The 25,881-nt window shown below is 40.8% G+C and overlaps 1 protein-coding gene across 1 annotated transcript in view; it reads left to right on the forward strand.

Annotated features, from left to right (window-relative positions):
* Positions 1 to 25,881, forward strand: part of SEMA5B (semaphorin 5B) — a 402,471-nt gene that overhangs the window by 289,557 nt on the left and 87,033 nt on the right. Inside the window, exons 8-11 of the mRNA XM_063116674.1 lie at positions 447 to 660; positions 5,540 to 5,825; positions 16,540 to 16,675; positions 22,867 to 23,074. Coding sequence (XP_062972744.1) covers positions 447 to 660; positions 5,540 to 5,825; positions 16,540 to 16,675; positions 22,867 to 23,074 — 844 coding nt within the window. The remainder of the gene's footprint in view (positions 1 to 446; positions 661 to 5,539; positions 5,826 to 16,539; positions 16,676 to 22,866; positions 23,075 to 25,881) is intronic.

The following is a 25,881-nucleotide window of genomic DNA, read 5'->3' on the forward strand; positions in this document are numbered from 1 at the left end:
GCTTGAATGCAGAGCATCTCAAAGCATCTCAAAAAGCTGAAGGTATTATCATGGACATGAGGCAGTTCTGATGGCTAACATGGACAGTGAACTGGTGTATAAACTTACAGTTTGGAACTAAGAGGTAGCAATGGAATAGAATTCCTAGTATTCTAGCAGTAAGGAATCCTCTTTCTGCCCAGTCTTCCCACAGCCTAGAGTCAAGTGGGTGGACGTTTTCTGAGAATAATAAATTAATACAGTTCCATAGTGATAGTATTTACTTCTGTGCAAAGAGCATAGCTATCGTATGCTTAGATATGCTAGATCACTACATACTCTTTTTATCATAGACCTTATTGTAATTTTATTTACAAGTATGTGGGGTGTTACAAAAACACAACTATATTGCTTGGCCAGATGCGTTATTTGTCAAACTGTTCTCTTCCACTACTTTTTAAATACAGGTAGGAAATCTTAGCAAAATAATTGAGAAAATAAATGGGGTAGCCCGCTGTCCCTATGACCCTCGACACAACTCGACAGCCGTAATCACATCACAGGGAGAACTGTATGCTGCGACTGTCATTGATTTCTCTGGACGGGATCCAGCTATTTACCGCAGCCTTGGAAACGTCCCACCTCTTAGAACAGCACAATACAACTCCAAATGGCTTAATGGTAAGAGCACTTTATGAATTAAAGAGCATAAGACAAACTGCATCAATTTCTCTTGTCTCATAAAAGTCCACATGGATATGGGAAGAAGCAGTTCACCCTCAGAGAGAATTTGAGAACATAATTAGTACAGATAAAATGGAATTAAATTAAGATTGATAAAATACCTGAAAAGGGTATCGATACAGAACAGGTCATTCTCTCTTTTTCCTTGGAAAAACTGGTACATAGGGCAGACTCGGCTAGTAAACAGATTTATACCACTCTTTCCTGGAGCGGAATAGAATTCCCTACTGTATTGCTTACATCTCCTGCTTATCCCACTAGCTGTTGCAATAAATCCTATTCCTTTAAAAGCTTTATGGCACATTAGGCATATATTCCTCCCACCAAAGTGACACAATGTTCCAGCAGTTCTTTCCTCCCTCTCCCTAGCTTCTGTAGTATAGAGCTGGATTACTAATGCTTTGGCAGGGAAGGGACCAAAGAAAGCATTTTGGCCACTGCCATTTTTTACTATAACATTGTCATGTAGGAATCCAAACCTGCAAATATTCCCCTTGCCACGGAGCTTTTAGAGGAATAGAAGTCTCCTTCCTGGGATGAGTTGGCATCCCCATTTTGTAATAAAATTTTCTTCTCAGGTTGGGATCTGTAAACTAGGGCTCAAACAAGTAGCACTTCTGACATTCATAAATTACATCCAAGTACAGCAGAACATCCTCATGTTCATAGCTGTCATTTATCTAAAATTCATAGTTAATTTGCATTCACTGAATAGCCACATTATACCTACTGGCTGACTTTTTCAGGAACAATGCAGACTAAAAGTTCAGATAAATAAATGGCTCTATGATCCTTTGTGAATAAAGTTCATTTTAATGTATAATTTAGCCATTTTTTCCTGGCCCTCCCACAGGCTGTTCAGATTAATGAGGTTATAGTTTGCTTCTGTTTACTTTAGTGAATACTGAGTTTTCATATGGATATTTAGTTTCTGAGAACTTTGACAAGAATTAACTTTAGCAACCTTGGCTAAAATCAGAAGTGGATTCATAGTTTCATACATGTTATGTATATACACCAACCAACCATGAATTACATATTTAGAATGTCAATCCCATTCCTGCTTAGGCCATACCATTAAAGTCAGCTCAAGCAATTCTTACAGTATTTCTTAGGTTCAGACTTCAACAAAGCTCTAGGGTGTTCCATGAAGAGCCTAAGAATGCTATTAATGTGCCTTCTTGTTACACCTTGATCTTAATCTCTGGGGGACAAGAGTTATGATCACGATGAGTTGTAAGAGAGGAGGCAGTTTCTAATATCTGATTCAAAAATTCATGTATGCCTCTTAATATCCAATCACTCAGTACATGGCAGCTTAATGTGTGTGTTTTAAATTATGTTTTAAATTCAGGTAGGAAATATTTGTTTGTTTGTCGTCTTTGATCTGTGATGATTATTTTCCAAATGTAACTCATCACTTGATATTGCAGTCACTGAGTGATTAATATGTTCATGAACTGGTTCCAAGCTATGGAGTAGTTCCTGAGCAATTTAGGGCTTTGTAAGTCAGAATCAGTTCACTGAAAGGAGACCAAATGTTTGTGGACCTCCAGACATTTTAGCCGACAACTCCCTTCATCCGTTACCATTGACTATGCTGTCTAGGTAGTGAAGGGAGTTGTAGGCCAAAACATCTGGAGGGCCACAATTTGCCCATTTCTGAATTATGGGGAGCGGTACATGTGCTCAATCACTAATGTATTATTATTATTATTATTATTTATTTATTTATTTATTTATTTATTTATTTATTTATTTATATAGCACCATCAATGTACATGGTGCTGTACAGAGTAAAACAGTAAATAGCAAGACCCTGCCGCATAGGCTTACATTCTAATAAAATCATAATAACACAATAAGGAGGGGAAGAGAATGCAAACAGGCACAGGGTAGGGTAAACAGGCACTGGGTAGGGTAAAACTAACAGTATAAAGTCAGAACATGTAATGTGCTATCAGTGAACAGTGTCATCAGGTGACATGTTGCCACATTCTGCTGCAGTGAACTATCTTGCCTTGATCTTTTCCAGATTAGCCTCAGCATGGTTGCCCAAATCTAGTCCTTCTCCATGGCCAGACAATTGTTCAAGCAATGAGACAAAGGAACCTGTGTGAGATGTGGGGTGGGGTGAGGTTGGTAGACCTGCTGCATGAAACAAATGGAAACTATTTGAAAGCCATCACACAGTCCCTGCCATGTTGTGCAGTAATCTCTGAATTTACTTCCAAACACAAAACTCATAAAATTCAAAGTTTCCTGTGAAACTTATCTAGAGATGAGTTTTGAACTCCTGTTCTTCAAATAATATTGTGTCTTTTGTCCTGTTACCTGACATTCCTCACTTTTATGCAACAAATAACAACTCCCACATTTGAGTAGTCATTTTGACTTCATAAAAGAACCACATACAGGCTTCTTTTGTTTTTCCTTTGTGTCAAACATTTATTCGTAGGCTAACCTTTTCCATTTGCTATAGAGCCATTCAGAATGTCAGGCTTGGACACCTAAAAGCTACACTTGAGGCTGCAGTTCTTGGAGCACTTGTTCCTGTGGGTAACCCCATTTTAAATTCAGCAAGATATTTCTGGAATTTGTGACTTTAGAATTACATTCCTGATGCTTTATTAATGCATGCGCTTCCAGTTGAATCGAAACTTACTCCTATTGTTGATTAAAAAAAAATTCTAGAAAGATTAAAACCAATTTCCATGGGAGAAGAAGAGAACTGGGCTCAAAAAAGAGTACTCTTTGGTTTGTTTTTTTCACTCAGCCAACAGAATCCCCACAGGCTCAAGATATAAATATTAAATACATGAGAAGCTGGTTCATTCACAAATGTCAGTAATAGGTTTAATGGCAAAAGTCGAATGTCAATGGATTTTTGTAGACAGCTGAATACAGCAAGATAGTAAACTAGGAGTGGCGCAGAGATGCCTAAAGGTGCACTTTGCTGCAATGCCATCAATATATTTCACCATGAAGGGTGGGGTGGGGGGAGAGTATACTTCATGACTGTGCTAGGTCAAGAAATCTTACAAAATGACTTAAAAGGTTCGTTTTGTTCTTGTTTTGATTAACTGAGCTGTTTTAGTTCAATGCCTGGCCAATTAATCAATTAGTTGACTGAAAAACAATCTCGTGAGATGTCCGTTTCTCCGAGGCTCACATTCCTGGGATCTTTCTCTGCTTGAAATTCTCCTTAAACCCTGGCGGATGCAGCCACCTACATAGTAACATATCTCTTAATACCTCCTGGAGGTTTCCATGTGTCATCATTCAGCACAGCCCCAACAGGCAAGCAAAGAACGCGACTCGTCTTCCCTTTCTCAGTCTGTATACCTGCCCTAAAGCAGCTGCCTGTGTGGTCTGTAAACTGAGTCTCCGGCAGACATCTCCATACACATAGTAAGCATGCACAGCATGCCCCCAAGCAGCAGAGAGCAATGGAAGAGGAGGAAAGAGGCGGGGAGGAGTTGGCCCAAGCCCCGAAGTAGCATCGTGAATTAATTTCAAAAAGCTTTCTCCGAAATTATCAGTCTGTACAATCATCATGGCTGTGTGCTGATTTTAATATTTATGCTTCAGGTTCCATTCCTCCACTATGAGGAAGGAGTTGGATCCGCAATTCGCTCTCCCAGGGCTAGCACGTGGGAACAAAGAGCAGGCATCTGTTACCTTCAGCTGAAATTGAGTCCATTGACATTTTTGCCAGAAGCCAGTGCTTTGACTCTGTATGAATAACCTCAGCTCTAGGGGTGTAGAAACCTTAGGGGAAGTCTCTGAACTACAGGAACATAAGAGCAGATATACTGTGCCAAATCAATGGTCTAAAGTCCGTGTATCTGACAGTGACCCATATTAGATGAAATGGAGGAAATTTCAGAAACTGACAGAAATTGACAGAAACCCCGAAAAGGACAGAGGGTGCTGTTCCCCATAATTTAATCACGATATCAATTAGCCTCTGTCTTTGAGACAGCTTGACTTAATGAGCATGGACAGCCTGGCTCTTTTAGCCAATAGCAATTGATATTCTGTCTCCTGCTCCTCCCAGTTTTGTTTTTCAAAGTATTTATATTATTCACAGTCACTACAGCACATAGTAGTCAAGCCTGATCTATGCGAACAGCAGGTGAGGTGATGAAACTGTTCCTGGACTGTACATTATTTCAGACTGTGGGTGAAGAATCACATAATTGAAAACTCTCCTCCAGCAATTAAAGAAACAAATGTCCTACCCATAAAAGACTAGATGTCAAGAAGAATGGTTTTAACTAGAACTCCAACATGATTAAGCAATTAATAAAGTCATATGTTCAGGTTTCTTTTTTTCATTTATTGATTATATTTGCATACGGAAGTATCCTTTCTTTGTCTTTAGGTTATGCATGTATGTATCATACCAGGCAGCATTTTAGAAGAGGTGTTCCATGCATGTACCAGTTCACGTACGCATGTCCATAACTTGATAGTGTAACATGGTGATTTAAAACTGAATGTGTAAACCGACTCCATTTGGAAAGCACTGTGTTCAAAACAATGGTGGGGAGATGTTGAAGCTCTGTCTTTAGTGTTTTGATCTGTATGGACTTCTTCATGCAAATTCTTCATTCATATGAGCCATCCCTTGATGCTGTAGCCATCAAATTATGAATCTGCTTGTAAGAACAGCCCATAGTTTTCGTCTGTTGCTCAGATGATGGGAAGGAGGCTTGTTTTCTTCTTTCTCATCTCCCTCATTATTCCCACGACCTGTGTAAATCCCAGGCTATGTCAAACTCATTGTGTTTTATTGCTTATTTTTCTCCAGAACCCAACTTCATCGCTGCCTATGACATTGGTTTGTTTACTTACTTCTTTTTCCGTGAGAATGCTGTCGAACATGACTGTGGAAAAACCGTCTATTCTCGCGTGGCAAGGGTTTGCAAAAACGACATTGGGGGGAGATTTTTGTTGGAAGACACCTGGACCACATTCATGAAGGCTCGTCTGAACTGCTCCCGCTCTGGAGAAATTCCTTTTTACTACAATGAACTGCAGAGCACTTTTTATCTTCCTGAACAAGATTTGATCTATGGAGTGTTCACTACCAATGTGTGAGTTTCTTGTTTTTCTTGCTCCCTATTTACTTCTGTTTTCCCCCTCCTCTTTTTTAGTAATAGGAATGACTTTTTCTTATGGTGAACAAATGGGACAGTGGCAAAGCGTATGAGCAGAACCCCACAAATTCAAACTGACAGAACTCCATTTCAATTTTTAATTAATAAAAAAAAAAAGCACGAGCCCTGGGACACAGGGAGAGAAAGGTACCTGGTAGAGATGGGTAAACATGCAAAGTTCGAGTTCATTGCGGTTCTCCAAATTCTTCCTTGAAACTTGTTTCGCCCTGTTTGCGTTCCCAAATACACGTGACTCTTTTGTTATCAATAAATTGCACATTTTAATTGTAAAAAAAGTGTATTTTAAAAAATATACAAATTTTCCCAAAACGCACATTTTTTCTGGCCAAAAATGCATGTTTCTCCCATAGGATAAAGTGTGAAAATGCAGAATTTGGGTGTAATTTTTGAGCAGTTATGCACTTTTGAATGCTAATGCAAGTTTTAGACATTATGAACTTTCCTAAGAATTGCATTCCTGCTTGCATTTAGGGATGCAGATGGGGCATGTTCATTTGATTTGTGAACAGGAACGAAATTCTCATACATCCCTAGTACCTTGTGGTAGTTTCTTGTCTTTTTATATCTAATTATGTCAGTAGGTAGTAGCAATGTACCCTGATTAGAATAATAAATTTCAAGTATGGACTTTGAAAGTTCATGGTGGGTGGGTGGAAGAACAGGGCAGACAGAAGAAGGAGACTTGACTTTCTATCCTTTGCCTTCACACTTACAATCCCCAATCCTGATGTCTCCCTGAGTGATCTAATAGTATTGGCTACTTGACCTAGTGGCATCTCATGCCTCGAAATTCCTGCCAAGCAAAATTGCTTCAGGGCTAGATGAAGGAACTATGTCAAACTACAGTTGGGGAAAAGCAGGAGTCTCCCTCACTCTTCTCCTTGTTAGCACCCGCCCACACCATACAGTTTGCGATACTCATATTAGCATATTCTTCATTGTATATATAGACATCATATTTATCCAGTCCAGAAAAATACGTAATTCAATGGAGGTGCACACTTGTAGCTAAGGGTTCCTTTCTACACTAGATGAAAACCTTCCCTTGCTAACAGGGACTTGGGCATCTATGGCCGCAATGCTAGGCACGTATACCTGGGAGCAACTCTTATAGAACACAATGGGATTTACTTCTGAGTAAACATGCATAGGATTGTGCTGTTCATGCCAGTAGAAAAAAATGAGCAGAAAAGAGAAGGGCAGCTCCAATCTTAGACCAAAGCGCCAAGGAGGCAAGCCTTAAATGTTGCTAAAAAATTTTTTTAGTATGCCTAATAATTTGAGTATAACATGTTCTTTATCAGAGGCAGTAGTCACTTATCTCCTGTACCTGCTTTCCCAAGAGAGTCTGCAGTAACTGCTGCCGCTGATTAAGATTATGTTATACTCTATACATGTTGCACTAAGCAATTGGATTGTATTTGCAAATAACAAATATGATTTTCTAAATCTATGGTTGCTTCCATCGCTTGGTTGAGGTTTACCACTCTTACCCAAGAGGCTAAAAGTCACATCCAGATCTTTCCCTATGATGTGAAGGGTCTTTTCAGTAAACCTATTGATGAGCAGATCAGTTTTCTGTTCCTGTAGCAGAAGCAGGAAATTTTGTACAACTGCTTGGCATATGGGCATCACCAGCCAGCAAACAACCTGCAGTTGATCCCACCAGTAGCAAAGATGCTCCTCAAGCCAAAAAGAAATATCCAAGTACTCTTTGTTTCAGAGATTTTTTCAGAAAGGCTTACAGGCTGGAAGACAACCTTTGTAATGGTAAAGCTGAGGTCCCCTAACCAACATAAGTGTTTGGACTCTGAGATGTTGCTTTCATTGCCCAGCCATCATCACCTGCAATCCCTTTCAGCCTGTGCTCAGGGCTCAACACAAAGACTTTGCAGCTGTGTGGCAAAAGATCACCATGGACCATTGGGTGCTGATCATCCAGGTTGGGTATAGGTTCTTTTGCACCACCAACTATTGACTCCTTGAAAGGAGGAGACATCCACACTTCTACAAAAGAAGGCAATGCAGCCAGTGCTGATCAAATCTGAAGTGGGGGGTGGTTCTACTCAAGCTATTTCACAGTACCCAAGAAAAAATGGGAGTCTCTGTCCTATTCTGGACTTTCAGGATTTAAACAACTTCATTAGGCCCGAAGTTCAAAATGGTGATCCTCATGAACATCCTGCCGTTGTTCCACTGGGGAGAGCAATTTACATTCAACTTCATTTTGATTTTGGGGATTGTGATTTCCAGTTCAGGGTTCTGCTATTCATCCTAGCCATGGCACCAAGGATTTTCACTAAGTGCTTTGCTGTCGTCAGTTCTCACCTCCAATTTTTGGAACAACATGCTCCATTCATTGACAACTGGCTACTGCTGGCTACCTCTCACCAGTTTCTCCTCAACCACCTCAACATAACCCTGCACCTCCTTGAGAGAATTGGGTCTCTGTATACATATAGTAAAATTGTGCCTGATTACTAACAATTAATTGGAGTGGTTCTGGACTCCATCACAGTATGGGCTTTTTTAGGCTGCGACTCCTGTCCAACTAGCTGTGAAGGTCTCTCTCACATCAACTTATCATAGTGCATCTCATTCAGAAATTCTTGGGTCTCATGGGAACCATCACAGCAGTTACACACTTGTACAATTATGCAGGAAACTGCTGCTACAATTCTAGTTTATCCAGAATTTCTCCAACTTTCTGGATCCTCTGTCCAAGCTGTTGGACTCATCTCCTAGGATAAGCAGGTGTCTGAAGCAGTGAGGTGATTCTCACAACTCTCTCTGAGGAATCCATTTCTCTTGATCTGATCCATTCATAATGGTAACTCTTGGGGACTGGACTGTAAGGTCCTTCACAATGCCCCCAAGTCTCCTGAGGAGAGAATATAAATGCGCTAGAACTGTTAAGAACATAAAAACATAAGAAGAGCCCTGCTGGATCAGACCAAGGGTCCATCTAGTCCATCATTCGGTCCACACAGTGGCCAACCAGCTGTTGACTGGAAACCCATAAGTAGAACATGAGTGCAACAGCACCCTTCTTCCCATGTTTCCAAGCAACTGGTGTACATAGGCAAGCTGCCTCTGATACTGGAGGTAGTATATAGCCACCAGGACTAGTGGCCATTGATAGCCTTATCCTCCATGAATTTGTCCAATCCCCCTTTAAAGCCATCCAAATTGGTTGTCATCAGTTCCGTAGTTTAATTATGCAGTGTGTGAAGAAGTTCTTCTGTTTATCTGTCCTGTTGTTTGGGGGGAGGGGAAGGCAGTCACGGCCATGCTATTTTGTGCCGACAGCATTTACAAGCCCATATACAGATCTCTGTGCTCAGTGTATGAAGATCTGTGTCTTAGCCACTAGGGTGGGGCATGTGTGCTTACACACATCCCATTAGAACATAAGAACAGAAGAAGTGCCCTGCTGGGTCACACCAAGGGTCCATCTAGTCCAACACTCTGTTCACACAGTGGCCAACCAGCCATCAGCCAGGGATGAACAAGCAGGGCATGGTGCAACAGCACCCTCCCACCCATGTTCCCCAGCAACTGGTGCACACAGGCTTACTGCCTCAAATACTGGAGATAGCACGCAACCATCAGGGCTAGTAGCCATTGATAGCCTTTGCCTCCAGGAATTTATCCACCCCCCTTTTAAAGTCATCCAAATTGGTGGCCATCACTACATCTTGTGGTAATGAGTTCCATATTTAACTGCGCTGTGTGAAGAAGTACTTTCTATTATTTGTCCCACCGATCAGCTTCGTGGGATGACCCCAGGTTCTAATATTTTGAAAGAGGGAGTAAAATGTCTCCCTAACCACATTCTCCATATCATGAATAATTTTGTACACCTCTATCATGTCTTCCCTTAGCCTCCTTTTTTTCCAAGCTAAACAATCCCAGTTGATGTAACCTTCCCTCGTAGGGAAGATGCTCCAGCCCCTTAATCATTTTAGTTGCCCTTTTCTTCACTTTTTCCAGCTTTATAATATCCTTTTTTAGGTGTGGTGACCAGAACTGTACACAGTATTCTAAGTGTGGTTGCACCATAGATTTGTATAAGGGCAGTATGATACTGGCCATTTTATTCTCAATTTCTTTTCTTATAATGCCTAACATGGAATTTGCCTTCTTTACAGCAGCTGCACACTGGGCGGACATTAAATTCATTGAGCTGCCCACCACAATCCCAAGATCTCTTTCTTGTTCGGTCACCACCAGCTCAGATCCCATTAGGTTATACTTGAAGTTGGGTTTTTTTGCCCCAGCGTGCTTCACCTTACACTTGCTTACATCGAACCGCATCTGCCATTTGAATGCCCACTCTCCCAGCTTGGAGAGATCCCTTTGGAGCTCTTCACAATCCCTTTGTGTTTTAACAACTTTAAATATAATTTGGTGTCATCAGCAAACTTGGAAAAGAATTGGTCCCAATACTAATCTCTGTGGGACCCCGCTATTTACTTCCTTCCATCGGGAGAATTGACCATTTATTCCTGCTCTCTGTTTTCTGTTCTTTAACCAGTTACTGATCCATAAGAGGACCTCTCCTCTTATTCCATGACTACTAAGTTTATTCAGGAGTCTCTGCTTTAGCTGTACACAGGTAGGAGGCAAATGCCTGCATAGAACTACTGTTTGCTCCTTAACTTCCAAATAAACATGCATAGGATTGGACTGTTAGAGATGATGATGGTTCTTCATTGTAGCATTTATACATTATTAGAATAGTAGAATTCAGTTTTGAGATTCTTACATTTAATTATGAACTAAGAAGAAAATCTGATTAGCTGCAATATAGGACAGTGCGGTCTAGACACCATATTATGTAACCTTCCTACTATAATCATTAGAATTAGCCACTTGAAGAGGAGAGGATTTCTTAAAAGTATAATTATTTGGGGGGGATGCTCTTAGCGTAGCAGCATCTGACTTACCTTTGGCCGAACTGAAGAATTGTCATCAGAGAATTGGTCCTGATAACATGCAATAGGAAATTAAAGTACTACTCATAGAAGTGACTTCTGTGAGCATTGTAAGGAGGAAGCCATGAACGTATGCAAGATCACAGATCCTATTTTTTGTCTCGTGATACCTAGGTTGCAGTGCTCATACAAAGAATCTGTGTGATCGTTAGTACATGTTAATCCTGACATATCAGTGGAACTCACTGGTAGTCAGGGCCAAACTGTACACAATGGCAGCAGACTTGTGATTTTAATGTGGGCCTTCCATGATGAAATGTAAAGCAGGTAGTGGGGATTTAAAATGCAGACAGCAGGACCTGATCCTTTCCCTCTCTTCCATTGTTCTCCTTTAACTGCTTTAGAGTCTAGCAATGGAGAAAAGTACCTCGGGGGTTAGACAGCAGAGACCAGTGGCTAGTGGGAGTTTTTGATTTTAAAAAAGTAGCCCAGAGCAGAAAGCGTAATGGTAATATTTCTAATGAGGACATCATGGCTGCATTGGACAATCATATCTCAACTGTCCCCACACAGCCATTTCCCTGCTCATATGATTGAGTGAACAAGGCAGGAGATCTTCACTTAACTTTAGTTTCCCATTTTGTCCAAAACAGGAAACTGGTTAATGTCTTCAGGACAAACCAGGATATGAATCTGTGGTTTGAAATCTATTTTGTATCTTGACGTGCTCCAAATCTGTTAACCATAGTTTTTTTCAGTTCCAACTGTAGTTAACTGAAGACTTCCTGACTTGTTTCTCACCTCACACAAAGGGAGGAGGGAAGTGGGTTTGTACAAGGGCACAATTATAATCCATATCTTGGCTTATTACACTGAGATATGCCTGACTGAACACAGCCAGTAAAGGCTCCAGTTTTGTCATATTCTGTATGTTCCTGAGCTTAATGTTCCATTATTTGGTGTATATGCAGAATCTAATGCGGTTTTCCTCATCTCACCCTGCTCTTGTTTAGACTGCTGTCTTGCCAGTGAGCAAAAAGATGTGAATATGCAATTACTGCTTCTCTCTTTTTTTTTTACCTAGGAAGAAAAAGCATTATGTAATTCCTTTAGAAGCGAATAGACAAATTATTATTGATAATAGCTAAAGTTAGATCAAATAGAGCTTTGTGCAATGACACAGTGTTCTTTCAAGTATTCAAAAGAGGGAGAATGTTCCAATTTGTCAGCCAACTAGACAAATAATGGTAATTATTCTTTTAACTTCTATCAGGACTTATGTCATGGTGCATGCTTTCTGCATACAAAGTAAGCCTTACATTCGCCACGGTAATATGACTGATGCATAAAGGATGCATTATTTTTTATCTTAAAGCACATTTACTCCTAAAGGAAGAGAAAAATATATATCTATACCCACATCTTGAACTTTCTAATTTAATGGGGTCAGGAGCAATTTTCTGAAAAATGGGCAGCAGCCAGCATGGTGCACTTCATTGTGGAAAAACAATGTTATATTCTGATTTATTGTTCATTGTTGTGTAATGCGGAGCTAAGTCAGCAGGAAAGATGGCTATTTAAGGAAGCAACTTATGAAATATTTAAGCAGTTGTTATTAAAGTTTTCAGTAGGGTCGCTGAAATCCTGTTTAAAAGCCTTTGGACTTGACCCATTTTCTCAATACACTGATTTAATCGTTGGTGGGCTGGAATATGGAAGGTCTGCCTGCCTGCCAGAGGATGAGGCAGTGTTCAGATATATCAATACAAAGTTGGGGCAGGAGGGGAGAGATTGTGTTAATTATGGGAGTCTCCACAGCTCCCCCGTACAAATCTCAGCCACTCTTATCCAACACATCTGATTCTTGCAACGTTAATGGTGGCTGAGCTGATCCCACAACAGCCAACGTGGCATACTTGGACATTTCCAGTGCAAGTGGAACATGACAGAAAGCGCAAAATTGCCATGTTAAAAGACTAAGGGCATGTCTAGACCTAGGGATTGGAGGGGGAAGATCTCATGACATGTTGATTGCGAGATCCTCCCCCTCAGTCTACATGTGGCGCACGACGTCCCGGGAGGAATTGGACGTCGCACCTGCCATTTTGGGTGTGTTTTTTTTAATCGAAAACAAGCGCACGAGTGCTCCATTGCTACTGTAAGTTTTGTTTTTGTTTTGAATCCTATTCCTGGCTCCTCTTGCGAGGAGCCAGGAAGAAACCAGGATGGCTGCCCACATGTCCCGCGGTCTTGGGATGATCCTGAGACCGTGGGAAAAGTCAGGATTAAAGCTGTCCCGGCTATCCCGGGGGAAGGGAGGGATCATCCCTCCCTGCCCCGGGGATCCCCTGTGCATCATGTGGATATGTGAATATCGCCTGGTCTAGACATGCCCCCTGTTTCTTTTTAGCACTTTTTTCTACAAATGTGCTAAGGCTCTGAAACTTGTTCAGAGAAAAGTTCACATGCAGACTTATACAAGAATTCCCTCCCATTGCTGATTCCATGCAGAAAGCTTGTGTGTATACTACATTTTTGCATATCTATTCTAGAATACGTGCCAATGGATTCATATTACCAGTAGACTATAGTTAGATTTTGATAAATGGGAGAATTATTTGTTTTTATTGGTCAATGATCCCTAGCCATTATTTAGAGGGTAGGATTACAGCTACTTTACAGGTCCATGCCGCAGTTACTGCTTGGTTTCACAGGTGGCACATAAAATGTAGTATGTGCACAAGCCTTCACCTTCATCACGCATGGACCTGGGTGGCCTGGAGAAATAGGTTGAGTGAAATCAACTCTGTCATTGAAATCTAGCATCATATCAAGGGATTCTCCTGAGAGACCTCCTAATATAGCTTCATAAAGATACTGAGAATTCTGGGAGGGATTCTCAAATATTTACATTTCTTAGGTTTCCTTGTAGAAAGCCTCTTTATATTGCTAATTCAGTTAGAGGCATTTGTTTGATCTTGTAGGAATTTATCTCATTGCAGTGATAGGAGTTTAATATATGGGGGAAATGTTCTATTCATAAATAGAGTTGAATAATACAATAAGATACTCTGGAAAGCTTTAGTATGCTGTACCACTACCATATTTTTTTAGTACTTGTATTTCTCTCTTGTTCAAAATTTTGGAATGCTTGGATCAACCTCATGGCTATTTCCAGATCAGTGATTTTTTTTATTGCACATCCTGTGCATCCCAACAGGAGTATTATTTGGGCCAATGTGCCAGATTGAATGACAGAAAGCTGTTGTATTGTATGTCCCTCTACAATTCTGAGGGGTAAACTTCTGCTGTGAAACATTCAGTAGCTTGCTTTGGAAACCCCACACAAATCTCACACAATACAATTTTATATAGACAATTGTTTTTCTTCTTCTCTTCCTCCTTCTTCTCCATGTGCCTAAAAGCACTAATGTGTCATTCGTCATTAGCTTTGTCCAAAGAATTTGCCTTCTGTGAACACACAACATGTCAATAGCACTCAGTCACTAGTGAAGAAAGGTTTAACATGTGGTGCTTTGACAAGTTCAAAGCCAACTGCCGTATTGCTCAGTGAAATGGAAGGATGGCTGTGAGGGAAAAGAGGGAGAGAACACGCAAGCTTATGATAATGTTTTTAAAACTGATGCCATACTTTCCCAGTGGCAAAAAGGGGCCGTCCAGGCAACTTCAAACCGAGGTAGTTCTTAAGCTGAGTTTTCTAATATGGTGGAATTATTATTGCTAATTTGTGGGAACAGAAAGGAGAAGAGTGGTATTTACCCCCCTTCATTTTGTGTACATCACCAAAACAACAGAAAATACATTGTGTAAAGAGTGGTATAAACCCTTTGAGCAGAAAGAAATGTTAGAGTACTTATCAGACCAAGGGTCCATCTAGTCCAGCACTCTGTTCACACAGTGGCTAACCAGCCTTTGGCCAGGGATAAACAAGCAGGACATGGTGCAACAGCACCCTTCTGCCCATGTTCCCCAGCAACTGGTGCAAACAAGCTTATTTCCTCAAATACTGGAGATAGCACACAATGATCAGGGCTAGTAGCCATTGATAGCCTTCACCTCCAGGAATGTATCCAACCCCCTTTTAAAGCCATCCAGATTGGTGGACATCACTACATCTCTTATCATAATGTAATAAGCTTTTCTTATCACAATGTAAGAATGCTAGCAAAACCCTTGTGAATAAAGGTTGAAGATACGGCATGGCATGGTTTTCATTAGTAGGATCTCTCTCTCTCTCTCTCTCTCTCTCTCTCTCTCTCTCTCTCTCTCTCTCTCTCTCTCTCTAAATTAAAATACCTTGTCTGCTTTTTGCCTGCTTAAAACCATGCAGCTTGGAGTATGTGTTCTTAAGTAATTACTGGTTTAGTAAAAAAATGTTCTTTTCATAGCAGTTCAAATTGCTACCATTAGCAACATGATATGTAAAGCAATCATTCAGACATTTACACAGCACGATGACAAAGTCTTTCATGCTGTTCAGAAAGGGTCTTGTTTATTTTTAGTCTCTTCTTTACAGTTTGAACTCTCTGATTTCCAATTCTTTGCTTGTCCTCTTCCCCTGGCTCCCCCCACCCCACATTTTAAAATGACATTGAAATGCTTGGAATCCTCAAGCATGGTCTCCTAGTCTGTAGGCGGTGGGGTGGGGAGCCCTGTGAAATTACAAAAGCGCAGCCCCATTTCTTCATATATTAAACAAGAATAATTGTTGCCTTGCCATAAAGAGTTGTTTTGTGAGGGAGACTAAGGAGAAGACTATAGAGGGGAAACAAGCCAGTGCCTTAGAGGAAACGAATATATAGAAAGAATACTTAGTTCAGATGGATAGAAGAGCAGGAGACTTTTCAACTGTGACTGGCAGGATAGGCTGGTAGAGGGGAAGAATGGTGATAGTTAGGAACATTTGGGAATGTTTATGTATTATTTCATTTCTCTCTTGCCTTTCTTCTGTGGGACTCAAGGTAACGTACATAGGATTCCCAGGCTGTCTTCTACACAGACATAACTTCAGCAGGACGCTACTGCATCATGCACTTTCACACCATGTCATATCTACAACCTTTATTCACAAGTGTTTCATACTTCTGAAGCCGTATTATATAGATAATATGCAGAAGGTACTTTCATCTCAGATTTGTCCAAATTCTGTTTTCTTTATACCCGTTGGAGGCTTATGCAAATAGAATGGATATGTGAATATCCAGAGTTTTTGAAGGTCCCCAGACCTTTTTAATAGAGGTGGCTGTACTGTTTGGAGGTGGCATTAACACCTTGCAATGGAACCTGTGGAGCTTAAAATTAAATCTCACCTTGAAAAATAAACCAGAGGTTTAAAAACTAGCTCACTTACAACCAATCAGGATTGATGAGATATCAGCATTAATGTTCCATGTGAATTAAACTGTGTGTGACTTTTCATGTCAGAATTGCTTCCCTCAGTCTTAAATCACGTACAGTGTTCAAGAGGGGCTTTTCAGTGTGTCCTAATTGTCTTCTAATCCATGTGAATTCTTTTCCTCCTTTCTGAGGCCTATAGCCCAGTGCAGGTCCTCTTTGCAATTTACATGCAATTTATTTTAGTGAGATTTGATGACTGTTATGATGAAAGTGTCAGTATTCTAAAGATTAAATTGATTTTCTTCCTTTCTCTTTCTCTCTGCCCTTGTTTCCAGAAACAGTATTGCTGCTTCAGCAGTGTGTGCCTTCAATCTCAGTGCTATTACACAAGCCTTTAATGGACCTTTCCGATACCAAGAAAATCCAAGATCTGCGTGGCTGCCAACCATCAACCCCATCTCTAATTTTCAGGTATTTTAATGCAACCTTTGTTCACCCATACTCAGTTCTGTTTCCTCCTTGATGGAGCCGTTAAAATTAGCCAATGCGGTGCAATGGCAAGCACATCAATGTGCAATGTAGTGCAATTGCCAAATCCCCATTAAATTATGTGGGTCACTAGGCTGTCTTGGCAACTCACTGTCTCATAGCCTAATATTACCTCCATAGGAATTTACCCACTATCATTGGCCCATTTCGTGGTGGTGGTGGTGAGGAGGCTACATGTGGGCAGTGTATGTGAGGTGTCGAAAACAGGCCAATCTCTTCGACTTTGGGGTGTTTATATACTAGTTCTGTTCCTATGTGAGTAATTTCTGCTCTTTCCTAGGTCCAAAGGTTTGCCCTCCTGATTATCTGAACATATAAATAGTCCACCTGACAAAAGAGTCAGTTTAACTGATTATTATTATTTATTTATTTATTTATTACACGCCTCTCCCTCTGGATCAAGGCAGGGAACAACATTGAATACAAAAATATTATAAAATGCATAAAACTGATTAAAAAATATGAAACTAATACATTATTAAAATCTTAAAATCTTTTAAGACATCTTAAAATTCGACTAGGTTGGCCCGCCAGAAGAGATCAGTCTTTATAGCGTTTTTAAATTCGGAAAGACTGTTAAGTTGGCGAATCTCTCCCAGCAGGCCATTCCACAGTCTGAGAGCGGCAGAAGAGAAGGTCCTCTGGGTAATGGTTGTCAGCCTAGTTTTAGCTGATTGAAGTAAATTCTTCCCAAAGGACCTAAGTATAACAGACCTGGAAGTAGGTTAGATATGTTAGAGCAAAGCCAAATGTTTTATGTTCCCTGACTTGGGGTGTAAAGCCCAAATTCACTTTTTTCTTGTATATATCCTTCCCCCTTGAACCTCATTTAAAGCCATGTTGCTTTACTTTAATCTGCTTCTCTATGCTTAAGCTCACTGTCCCCTATATGCTGGGCAGTTGGTATGTCAAAGCCAGTGGATAAGAGGCAGAAGCCTTTGCCTGAGGATGTGCAAAGGGGCAAGGGGATAGCAGGAGTGATGACACTCCTTGGAGCAGCATGGCCAGGAGGGTGGATTATAAGACTTTTTGTTACAGAAAGTACTGTGAGATAGCTACTTCCCATATTAGCACTGCCTCTTTCCGCAGTACCTGTAGTTTGTCAGTCACAACATTGCCAAATTCCCAAATCCCTGAGCTGGTGTCAGGGGTTAGCATTGTCAGGCACCTCCCAAGACCAACACTTCAGCAGGGGCCCTACGACTAACCAATAGTGCACCATTTCCTGCTGCCACACTCCTCATGCCATTGCTGCCAACTCTCTCTCTCTCTAGCCTAGAGGACAAGTGAGGAATAAGCTCAAGGAACAGAATCAGCTCAATAGCCCCTTTTCCCCTAAGCAGCAGTGAGAATTGGACCTGGAGGGAGGGAAGGAGAGAGGGAGGGAAGGAGGGAAGGATGGCAAGAAGAAGGTGAGAGCTCACCAAGGGCATCTTGCTTGTGTGCAAACCATAACTTGGAGGCAGCGCTGGTATATTGCTCCTCCCATGTGGTCTTACCATTACATAGGCTACAAAAGCAACATGGGAATCGCCACATTACTAAAGTTATGTAAGAACAGTTCCTAGCCTGAAGAATAGGAAAATGTTTGCTAAAGCAAGGAATTTAAAAGTTGGTAAAGTGATGAACTTCTAGCAGACCACAACCACCGCTACTGCTTCTGTTCCTCTTCCTCCGTCATATATATATTTAGTATCAACAGTAACTTTATTTAGGCGTTCTAAATCTAATTAAAATAAATGTGTGAGGAGGGGGGGGAGCATGCTAGCCCTGGCCTCCTCTTAACACATTTCCATCACTCTGTACTTGTGGAGGACAACGTTCTGAAAAGAAAGCCTGCTGTATCTGTGGAGGCTATTCATGGGATTTTTAATACTTGGAAAATCAGTGCTCAAAATGGTGTGGAAAACCTTCACAGATGCCAGAGGACTTCCTCTTCAGAACTTTGCTCTCCACAAGTGCAATGTGTCGGAAACACATGAGTGGCAGGGGGGTGAGGGGCAAGGCTAGTGCACTCACCCTCCTCATGTGTTTATTCTGCTCAGATTTATAATGCCTGAATAGGTCTAGTATGTCACATTGTTTCTGTTAGTTAGGGATTTCTCAGGTACTTAGATGGGAATATTGCAAAAGGTCTGAAGTTTTAGGCCTTGATTCAAAATGTTGTTCTTTTGTAGCTTCTGATTCTGAAGCTTTGAAGGAAGCTTCAGGAAGGGAATACAAAATCTTGGTTCCAGACCCTTTCCTCTATCTCTTCTGCTGGCCCTTCCTCCTGCCAGTCTGATCCCTATCTGAGCAGGCAAAAACTGTCCATGTTCGATAGAAGGGAGGTTAACACCCACCCACCCCGGCAATATAATCTGGTTTGCTTTTCCATAGCAGAACATCTGTGGGATATCCACTTAAATTTAAGTGGATCGTAACCAGTTTTACCCAGAAAATCAAGCAGGGTTATCATAGAAGATCTAAGGACAGCATTTGTCAGCATCCAGTTAAGCTTATGACTCTGGCCTGTCTTACGCCACCCCCATACACAGTGGCTAAGATGGGTTAAATGCCCTGTCGTTACACTTGAAGGGATGTTTATATCTTGGGATGATTTTGGACCAAGCTGAATGACTTTATCCTGATCTTCATTAAAGTGTGTCATCCAGGAAGATTCTTGGCTCCAGAATGCAAGTGCATCATCTTATATATACTAGCTGCCCTCCAGTGTTTGTTTCACAAGAACAGCTGGAAGCATTTTATACTGCGTGTTCCCAACTCATGTAGCAGTAAGATATATTTTGGACTAGCTTTGGTCTTCCAAAGTGTAAAGCCTCTGCAGCAGAGGGGTTGTAAAAAGATTACAAAACCAAGATGAGAGTTTCACAAAAGAAAACAGAATGTATGTGGTGAGCGACAGGAAAATTGCAAAAAGGGATTAGACAATTTTTCAAGTACAAAAGGAACAAGAGGTCAATGAAAGAGCCTTCAGGAGATGACAAAGGTAATTTAGTGGCTGAGAAAAACGATTGAGGGTGGGTGGGAATTAATTCCTCACTTCCTTGTTTGGAGGATGAAAGAACAATGCTAGAAACCTTTTCTTCCAAGAAAGGAAGGTAGGTTCCCAATTGCCACCTTGCTATGTATATGTAAACATCTTCTGAATAATGTAATTGAAAAACTCACAAGATCCAATGTTTAACAGTGAACCAAGGCAGAGAGAGAGAGAGAGAGATTAATCTCAGCTTCAGCTTTACCTCCCTGTTCTGTAGGACTGTCATGGATAACTATGAGAAATATGGTCACCAATTATACCTGCAAAGATGCAGGAATGGGAAGTAGGTTGGAGGCCATGCCTAAATTTGGCTCAAAATAATGGGAAGGCAGGCAACGTAAATAGTGAGAGTGAGAACTGTGAATAGGAACACTTTCTGAACTTTGCTATTTATTTATATCACCTCTTTCATCCACTACCTTCGCTCTTGTTCCCGGGCTGCTGAACGCCTTTGGCGTAGGACCAGGGACTGGACGGACTTTGTCCATTACAAATTTGTTCTCTCCTCTTTCTCTTCTGCCATTTCATTGGCCAAACAGCAGTATTACTCTATGTTGATCCAGTCAAATGCTAGGCATCCTCAGCGGCTCTTTGCGTCCTTCAATTCTCTTCTAAAGCCTAATCCACCATCTCTCCCCGCCTCTCTGTCTGCTAATAACTTTGCCTCTTTTTTCAATGCTAAAATCCAAACTATTCGCTCTGATCTGGCCAGCTCTGCTTCTCTTCCAGTTCCTGTTCCTCATCTGTTGGTTCCTCCTGCAAATTTCTCTACATTTCCTTCGGTCTCAGCTAATGAACTTTCCACAATACTGCGCTCTTCGAAGCCTTCCACTTGTTCTCGTGATCTGATTCCTTCTCGCGTCTTTATTAATCTTATCCCTGCTATCCTCCCTTCCTTGCGTCATATTATTAATTCTTCTTTGTCCTCTGGTTCATTCCCTTCTGCTTTTAAACACGCTACAGTCTCTCCGATTCTCAAGAAACCTACTCTTGATATGCTATCTCTGTCTAACTATCGACTTGTCTCTTTGTTGCCTTTTGTTTCAAAGATCCTGGAGCGTGTGGTCTACTCTCGTTGTCTTGATTTTCTTTCTAGTAACTCTGCTCTGGATCTTTTCAATCTGGATTCCGTCCTTTGCATTCCACTGAAACAGCCCTTACTAAGATTACCAATGATCTTCTTATTGCCAAGTCTAAAGGCCTTTATTCTATTCTTATTCTCCTTGATCTAACTGCAGCCTTTGACACGGTTGATCACGATCTTCTTTTAGATTCCCTTCATGACCTCGGATTTTGTGGCTCTGTCTATAACTGGTTTGCCTCCTATCTAGCGGGTCGCTCTTTCAGCGTTTTGGCTAACGGCAGCTCATCTTCTTTTCTCCTTTCAGTAGGGGTTCCGCAAGGCTCGGTGCTTGGCCCGTTGTTTTCTTTATACATGTTGCCCTTGGGTAATCTTATTCAATCTCATGGCCTCCAATATCATCTGTATGCCGATGATACACAATTATATCTTTCATCTCCGGATCTTTTTCCAGATGTTCACGATTGTATCTCGGCATGTCTTTCAGATATCTCAGCTTGGTTGCTTCATCGTCGTTTGAAACTTAATATGGCAAAGACTGAATTGCTTGTTTTTCCTCCTAAACCTTCTCCTCATCTCTCATTCTCTCTTACTGTCAGTAATGTTACACTTACTCCAGTCAAGGAAGCTCGTAGTCTTGGCTTCATATTTGATTCCTCGCTCTCCTTTATTCCTCATATTGAGGCAGTAGCTAAATCCTGTCGTTTTTTCCTGTATAATATTGCCAGGATTCGATCATTTTTGTCTGTCTCTTCTGCCAAGACTCTTGTTCATGCATTGGTTATTTCTCGGTTGGACTACTGTAACCTTCTTCTCACTGGCCTTCCTTCTTCTCATATCAGTCCGTTGGTTTCTGTTCACCACTCTGCTGCTAAGATCATCTTCTTGGCTCGCCGCTCTGACCATGTAACTCCACTTCTGAAATCTCTTCATTGGCTTCCAATTCACTTCAGAATCCAATATAAACTTCTCCTGTTGACCTACAAAGCTTTTCACTGTCTAGCTCCTTCCTATCTTTCCTCTCTCATCTCACACTATTGCCCCGCTCGTGCTCTTCGCTCCTCTGATGTCATGTTTCTCACCTGCCCAAGGGTCTCCACTTCCCTTGCTCGGCTTCGTCCATTTTCTTCGGCTGCCCCTTACGCCTGGAACGCTCTTCCAGAGCATTTGAGAACTACAAGTTCAATCGCAGCTTTTAAAGCTCAGCTAAAAACTTTTCTTTTTCCTAAAGCTTTTAAAACTTGAATTGTTCTGACTTTTATACTGCCTGTTTGGTGCATTCTCTTCCCCTCCTTATTGCTTTATTATGATTTTATTAGAATGTAAGCCTATGCGGCAGGGTCTTGCTATTTATTGTTTTTCTCTGTACAGCACCATGTACATTAATGGTGCTATATAAATAATAATAATAATAATAATAATAATAATAATAATAATAATAATAATTTCTATACGGCCCAATAGCCGGAGTGCTCTGGGCAGTTCACAGCTGTTCAGAAACTTAAGATAAGACTTTAAAAGCCAAGAAAAATTTTGGTCTGCAGATTGTAAATTCTGTCATGTGACTGTATGTCCTTACTCTTCCTTTTCCTTTCAGCAGTTTTTAATTTCTGTGTCCTGGGGAGGCAATCCTTTAAATGCACATGTGGGAGGAAGGTCCATTGAAATCAATGAGACTAATTTCCAAGTAAACATACACAGGATTGCATTTGTACATTAACCATTTTGTAAATTAACCACTCACTGACCATAGGAGTAGCGTTTGGATGTGTCTATGTAATGCAGGGAAAAGAACAAACTTGCTAACTGTAATACACTTTAGCATTGGAAGCTAACCCTAAGATTCATGTCAAACTCAACACCACTGCAGACAAAGATAACACCCTGCAGTTAAAAAGAAGAATAGAATTTAATCCAAGAGGGATTAAATAAACGCATGGACAAGCAAACAAACAAACAAACAAACATTGGTGTTCTGTTCTCCATATTCAGTGTGGAATATTGAATGATGATAGCCCCAATGAAAACTTGACTGAGAGGATCCTGCAGGATGCCCAGCGCTTATTCCTGATGAACGATGTGGTGCAACCAGTCTCTGTGGATCCATACGTCACTCAGGACAACATCCGTTTTTCTAAGCTGGTGGTTGACATTGTTCAGGGCAAGGACACACTTTATCATGTGATGTACATTGGAACAGGTGAGTACTTTGTACAGCTGGGTTTACTCTATCACCTTATTTGTGAAAGTATGGGATTCAAGCCACTATTTAATACAAAGTCCTTTCAGAAATATAATACTGTGGGAGTTGTTGATCTTTCATTATTTGTAAGTTGGAAACTAAGTGAGAATTGTGAAAGTGTAGGCTACAGTTGAGGTTGTATTAAGAAGCAGAAGAACTTTAAGTATACATAATTGAAGCAAAACGAAGGTCTTGTATGTTAGGTAGGGCACTTACTCTGTGGTAACTATCCTTTCTTCCAACTCACCTCACTGTCATTTCTTCTGCCCCATAAACAAAAGAGGCTAAAATTTGAGAGCCAGACAGTCTACATGGCTTACTTTCAGTGCATGCCTAGGGGCCTGGATGATAAAAGTTTCAGATCTGGATTCACATACCTGTAGTACCTGCCTCATGGCTGCATCCCTCCAGCATAGCTTTTGCCTGTTATAATTGTTCCTTGTGTTTTCAAGTTAATCCATATTCCACAAAGAGTGCACAGCAACTGCAGAGGCTCATGAAGAGTCCTCTACCGTGAGCATCGCAAGCATACTTTAGCTCTCAAACTGGGATTCTTACGTGAATGAATGCAAGACGAGGTTAATGTAAATGACCAACTCTTCCTGTTAAGAATTCAACTCAGGGAGAAATGGAGAATAAATGGTATCCCCAAGGTAGCTGGATGACTATCTAACCTTTTGCTGGGTCATTTAACCGTTTTTTCCTGCTTCACTGTACCTTATTGGCGAGATGGAAATATTTTCCTGGCAGCATAAACATCTGTTTGTAGCAATATTGAGACACCCACATGTATTTTCATCTAGAGATTTGAAAAGGTTTTCACATTTGGATAGCATTTTAGGTGAAGCATACATGGAAAACAGATTTCTAGGACCACTTTTGGTATTGTGAGGAACATAGGAAGCTGCCTTGAACTGGGTCAGGATAACTATCCATTGAGCCCATATTGTCTTCTTTGACTGGCAGCAGTTTTTCAGGGCCTCAGACAGGAGGTGATTCCCATCACCTGCTACTTGATCCTTTCTTTAACTGGAAGTGCCAAGGATTGAACATGGGACTTTCCTCATGTAAAGTATGACTCCATCAGGGCCAGTCCTACTATTAGGCAGAATGAGGCTGTCACCTCAGGCAGCAGATTCTGGGAGGAGACAGCAGTGGATCACACAGCCTACCCTATATCCCCTAAGCTAGGCTTCTGCTTAAAGTCGTGGTAGAGAATGCTGTCCCATTGCCAGCGTTGAAGAAAGATTGAACAGCCAGTGCAATCAGCTTTTGTACATAGAATGGTAAAGGGTGCCATCTTGTCCTTTGCCTCAGGAAGCAAAATGTCTTGGCCTAGCCCTGTATGTGCCGTATCACTGAGTTATGGTCCATTTTAAGTTATTCCCTTGACTAAAAGCATCCTGTCGGCATCCTATACACAATAAGTTTGAATATATATATATATATATATATATATATATATATATATATATGAATGAAAATTGCAAATGGGTTCACATGACAGTTTTCCATCTAGTTGCATGTAATCATTTCAGAAATGTTCCCATGTCCTTAATGTATGCAAACTTGCTTTGTAGGCAAACAGTGGTTTGCACAAACCATAGTCCATTAGATTCAAATGTAGTGAAAGATGCTGCCTAAGTCCCATGGAACCCATTGCCAAGCTTTTAATTGTGGGCAGCCCTTCAGTGCTAGAATTTTAAGCAGAAAACACTTGGGAAGAAGGTTTCATGGAAGTCCCCAAAGTCTTATGAACAATAGCTTACTTCTGTGATGGAAGTTAAGTTAAATATTTTAATTAATCAGATTTTATGTCTGAGCTCCATTAATTCCCCCCACCCCAATAATTTCATTATATATGAAGAATGAGTTGATTTTACCTTAAGATATATGGCCTCCTTAAGTGTTATTATAATTTATCCCATGACTACAGAGTTGTCTTCTGACTCAGAAGTTATCAACCAGATTGAGTAATAATTTATCTACCTTTTACCGCCACTTACTTTGAGCGTGATTAGCTTTGATGTATTTCCAGTAAGAAAAATCACACTGACAAAAAAGTTAATTTCTTGGGCAAGTCAAGACTCTCAAACTGCAGAGATAAATGGTAGAACTTCAGTGCAGTACGCAAAAATGAAACTATCCTTATGGGCTATTGTTAGACAGATCAGGGCCAGATCTACACCAAGCAGGATATTGCACTATGAAAGTGGTATGAAAGCAATATATAAAAGGCAGGAGCTACACTACTGCTTGATAGCTGTATTGAAGTGCAATGACAACTGTTGGGGCCTATTGACACGTACCATATACTGCTTTCATAGCTCCTTCATAGTGCTATAACCTGCTTGGTGTAGATTAGGCCGAAGAGTTGATTTAGCATAGGAATGTTGCTTATTCTCTCTCTCTCTCTCCCTCTCGGTGTTTGAATGTGTGCACCCTTATTTATTTTTTGAAGTTCCAGTTCACTCCAAGTGAAAGCAACAACATTTTAAATTAAAATTCAGTAAAACCTATAGATTAAAATATTTCTTTAAACAATTATCCAGTTGAAATTATATCCCACATGTGCTTATCCAATCCATCAAAGGTCAAACCAAATCTTATAGCAGTTCCAGAAAATGTTGGTGCTAAGAGTTAAGGAAATTTCCAGGCTGAGGGGCAGCCACTAAAAATGCCTCTCCAGGTGCCATCAACCTAATACGGACTTGGTATATAGGCAACAAAATTCTTAGAGACCACAAGCAGGCAACAAGCATAAT

This window comes from Elgaria multicarinata, chromosome 2 (assembly GCF_023053635.1).
Source record: "Elgaria multicarinata webbii isolate HBS135686 ecotype San Diego chromosome 2, rElgMul1.1.pri, whole genome shotgun sequence".
In the NCBI taxonomy this organism is placed as follows: domain Eukaryota; kingdom Metazoa; phylum Chordata; class Lepidosauria; order Squamata; family Anguidae; genus Elgaria; species Elgaria multicarinata.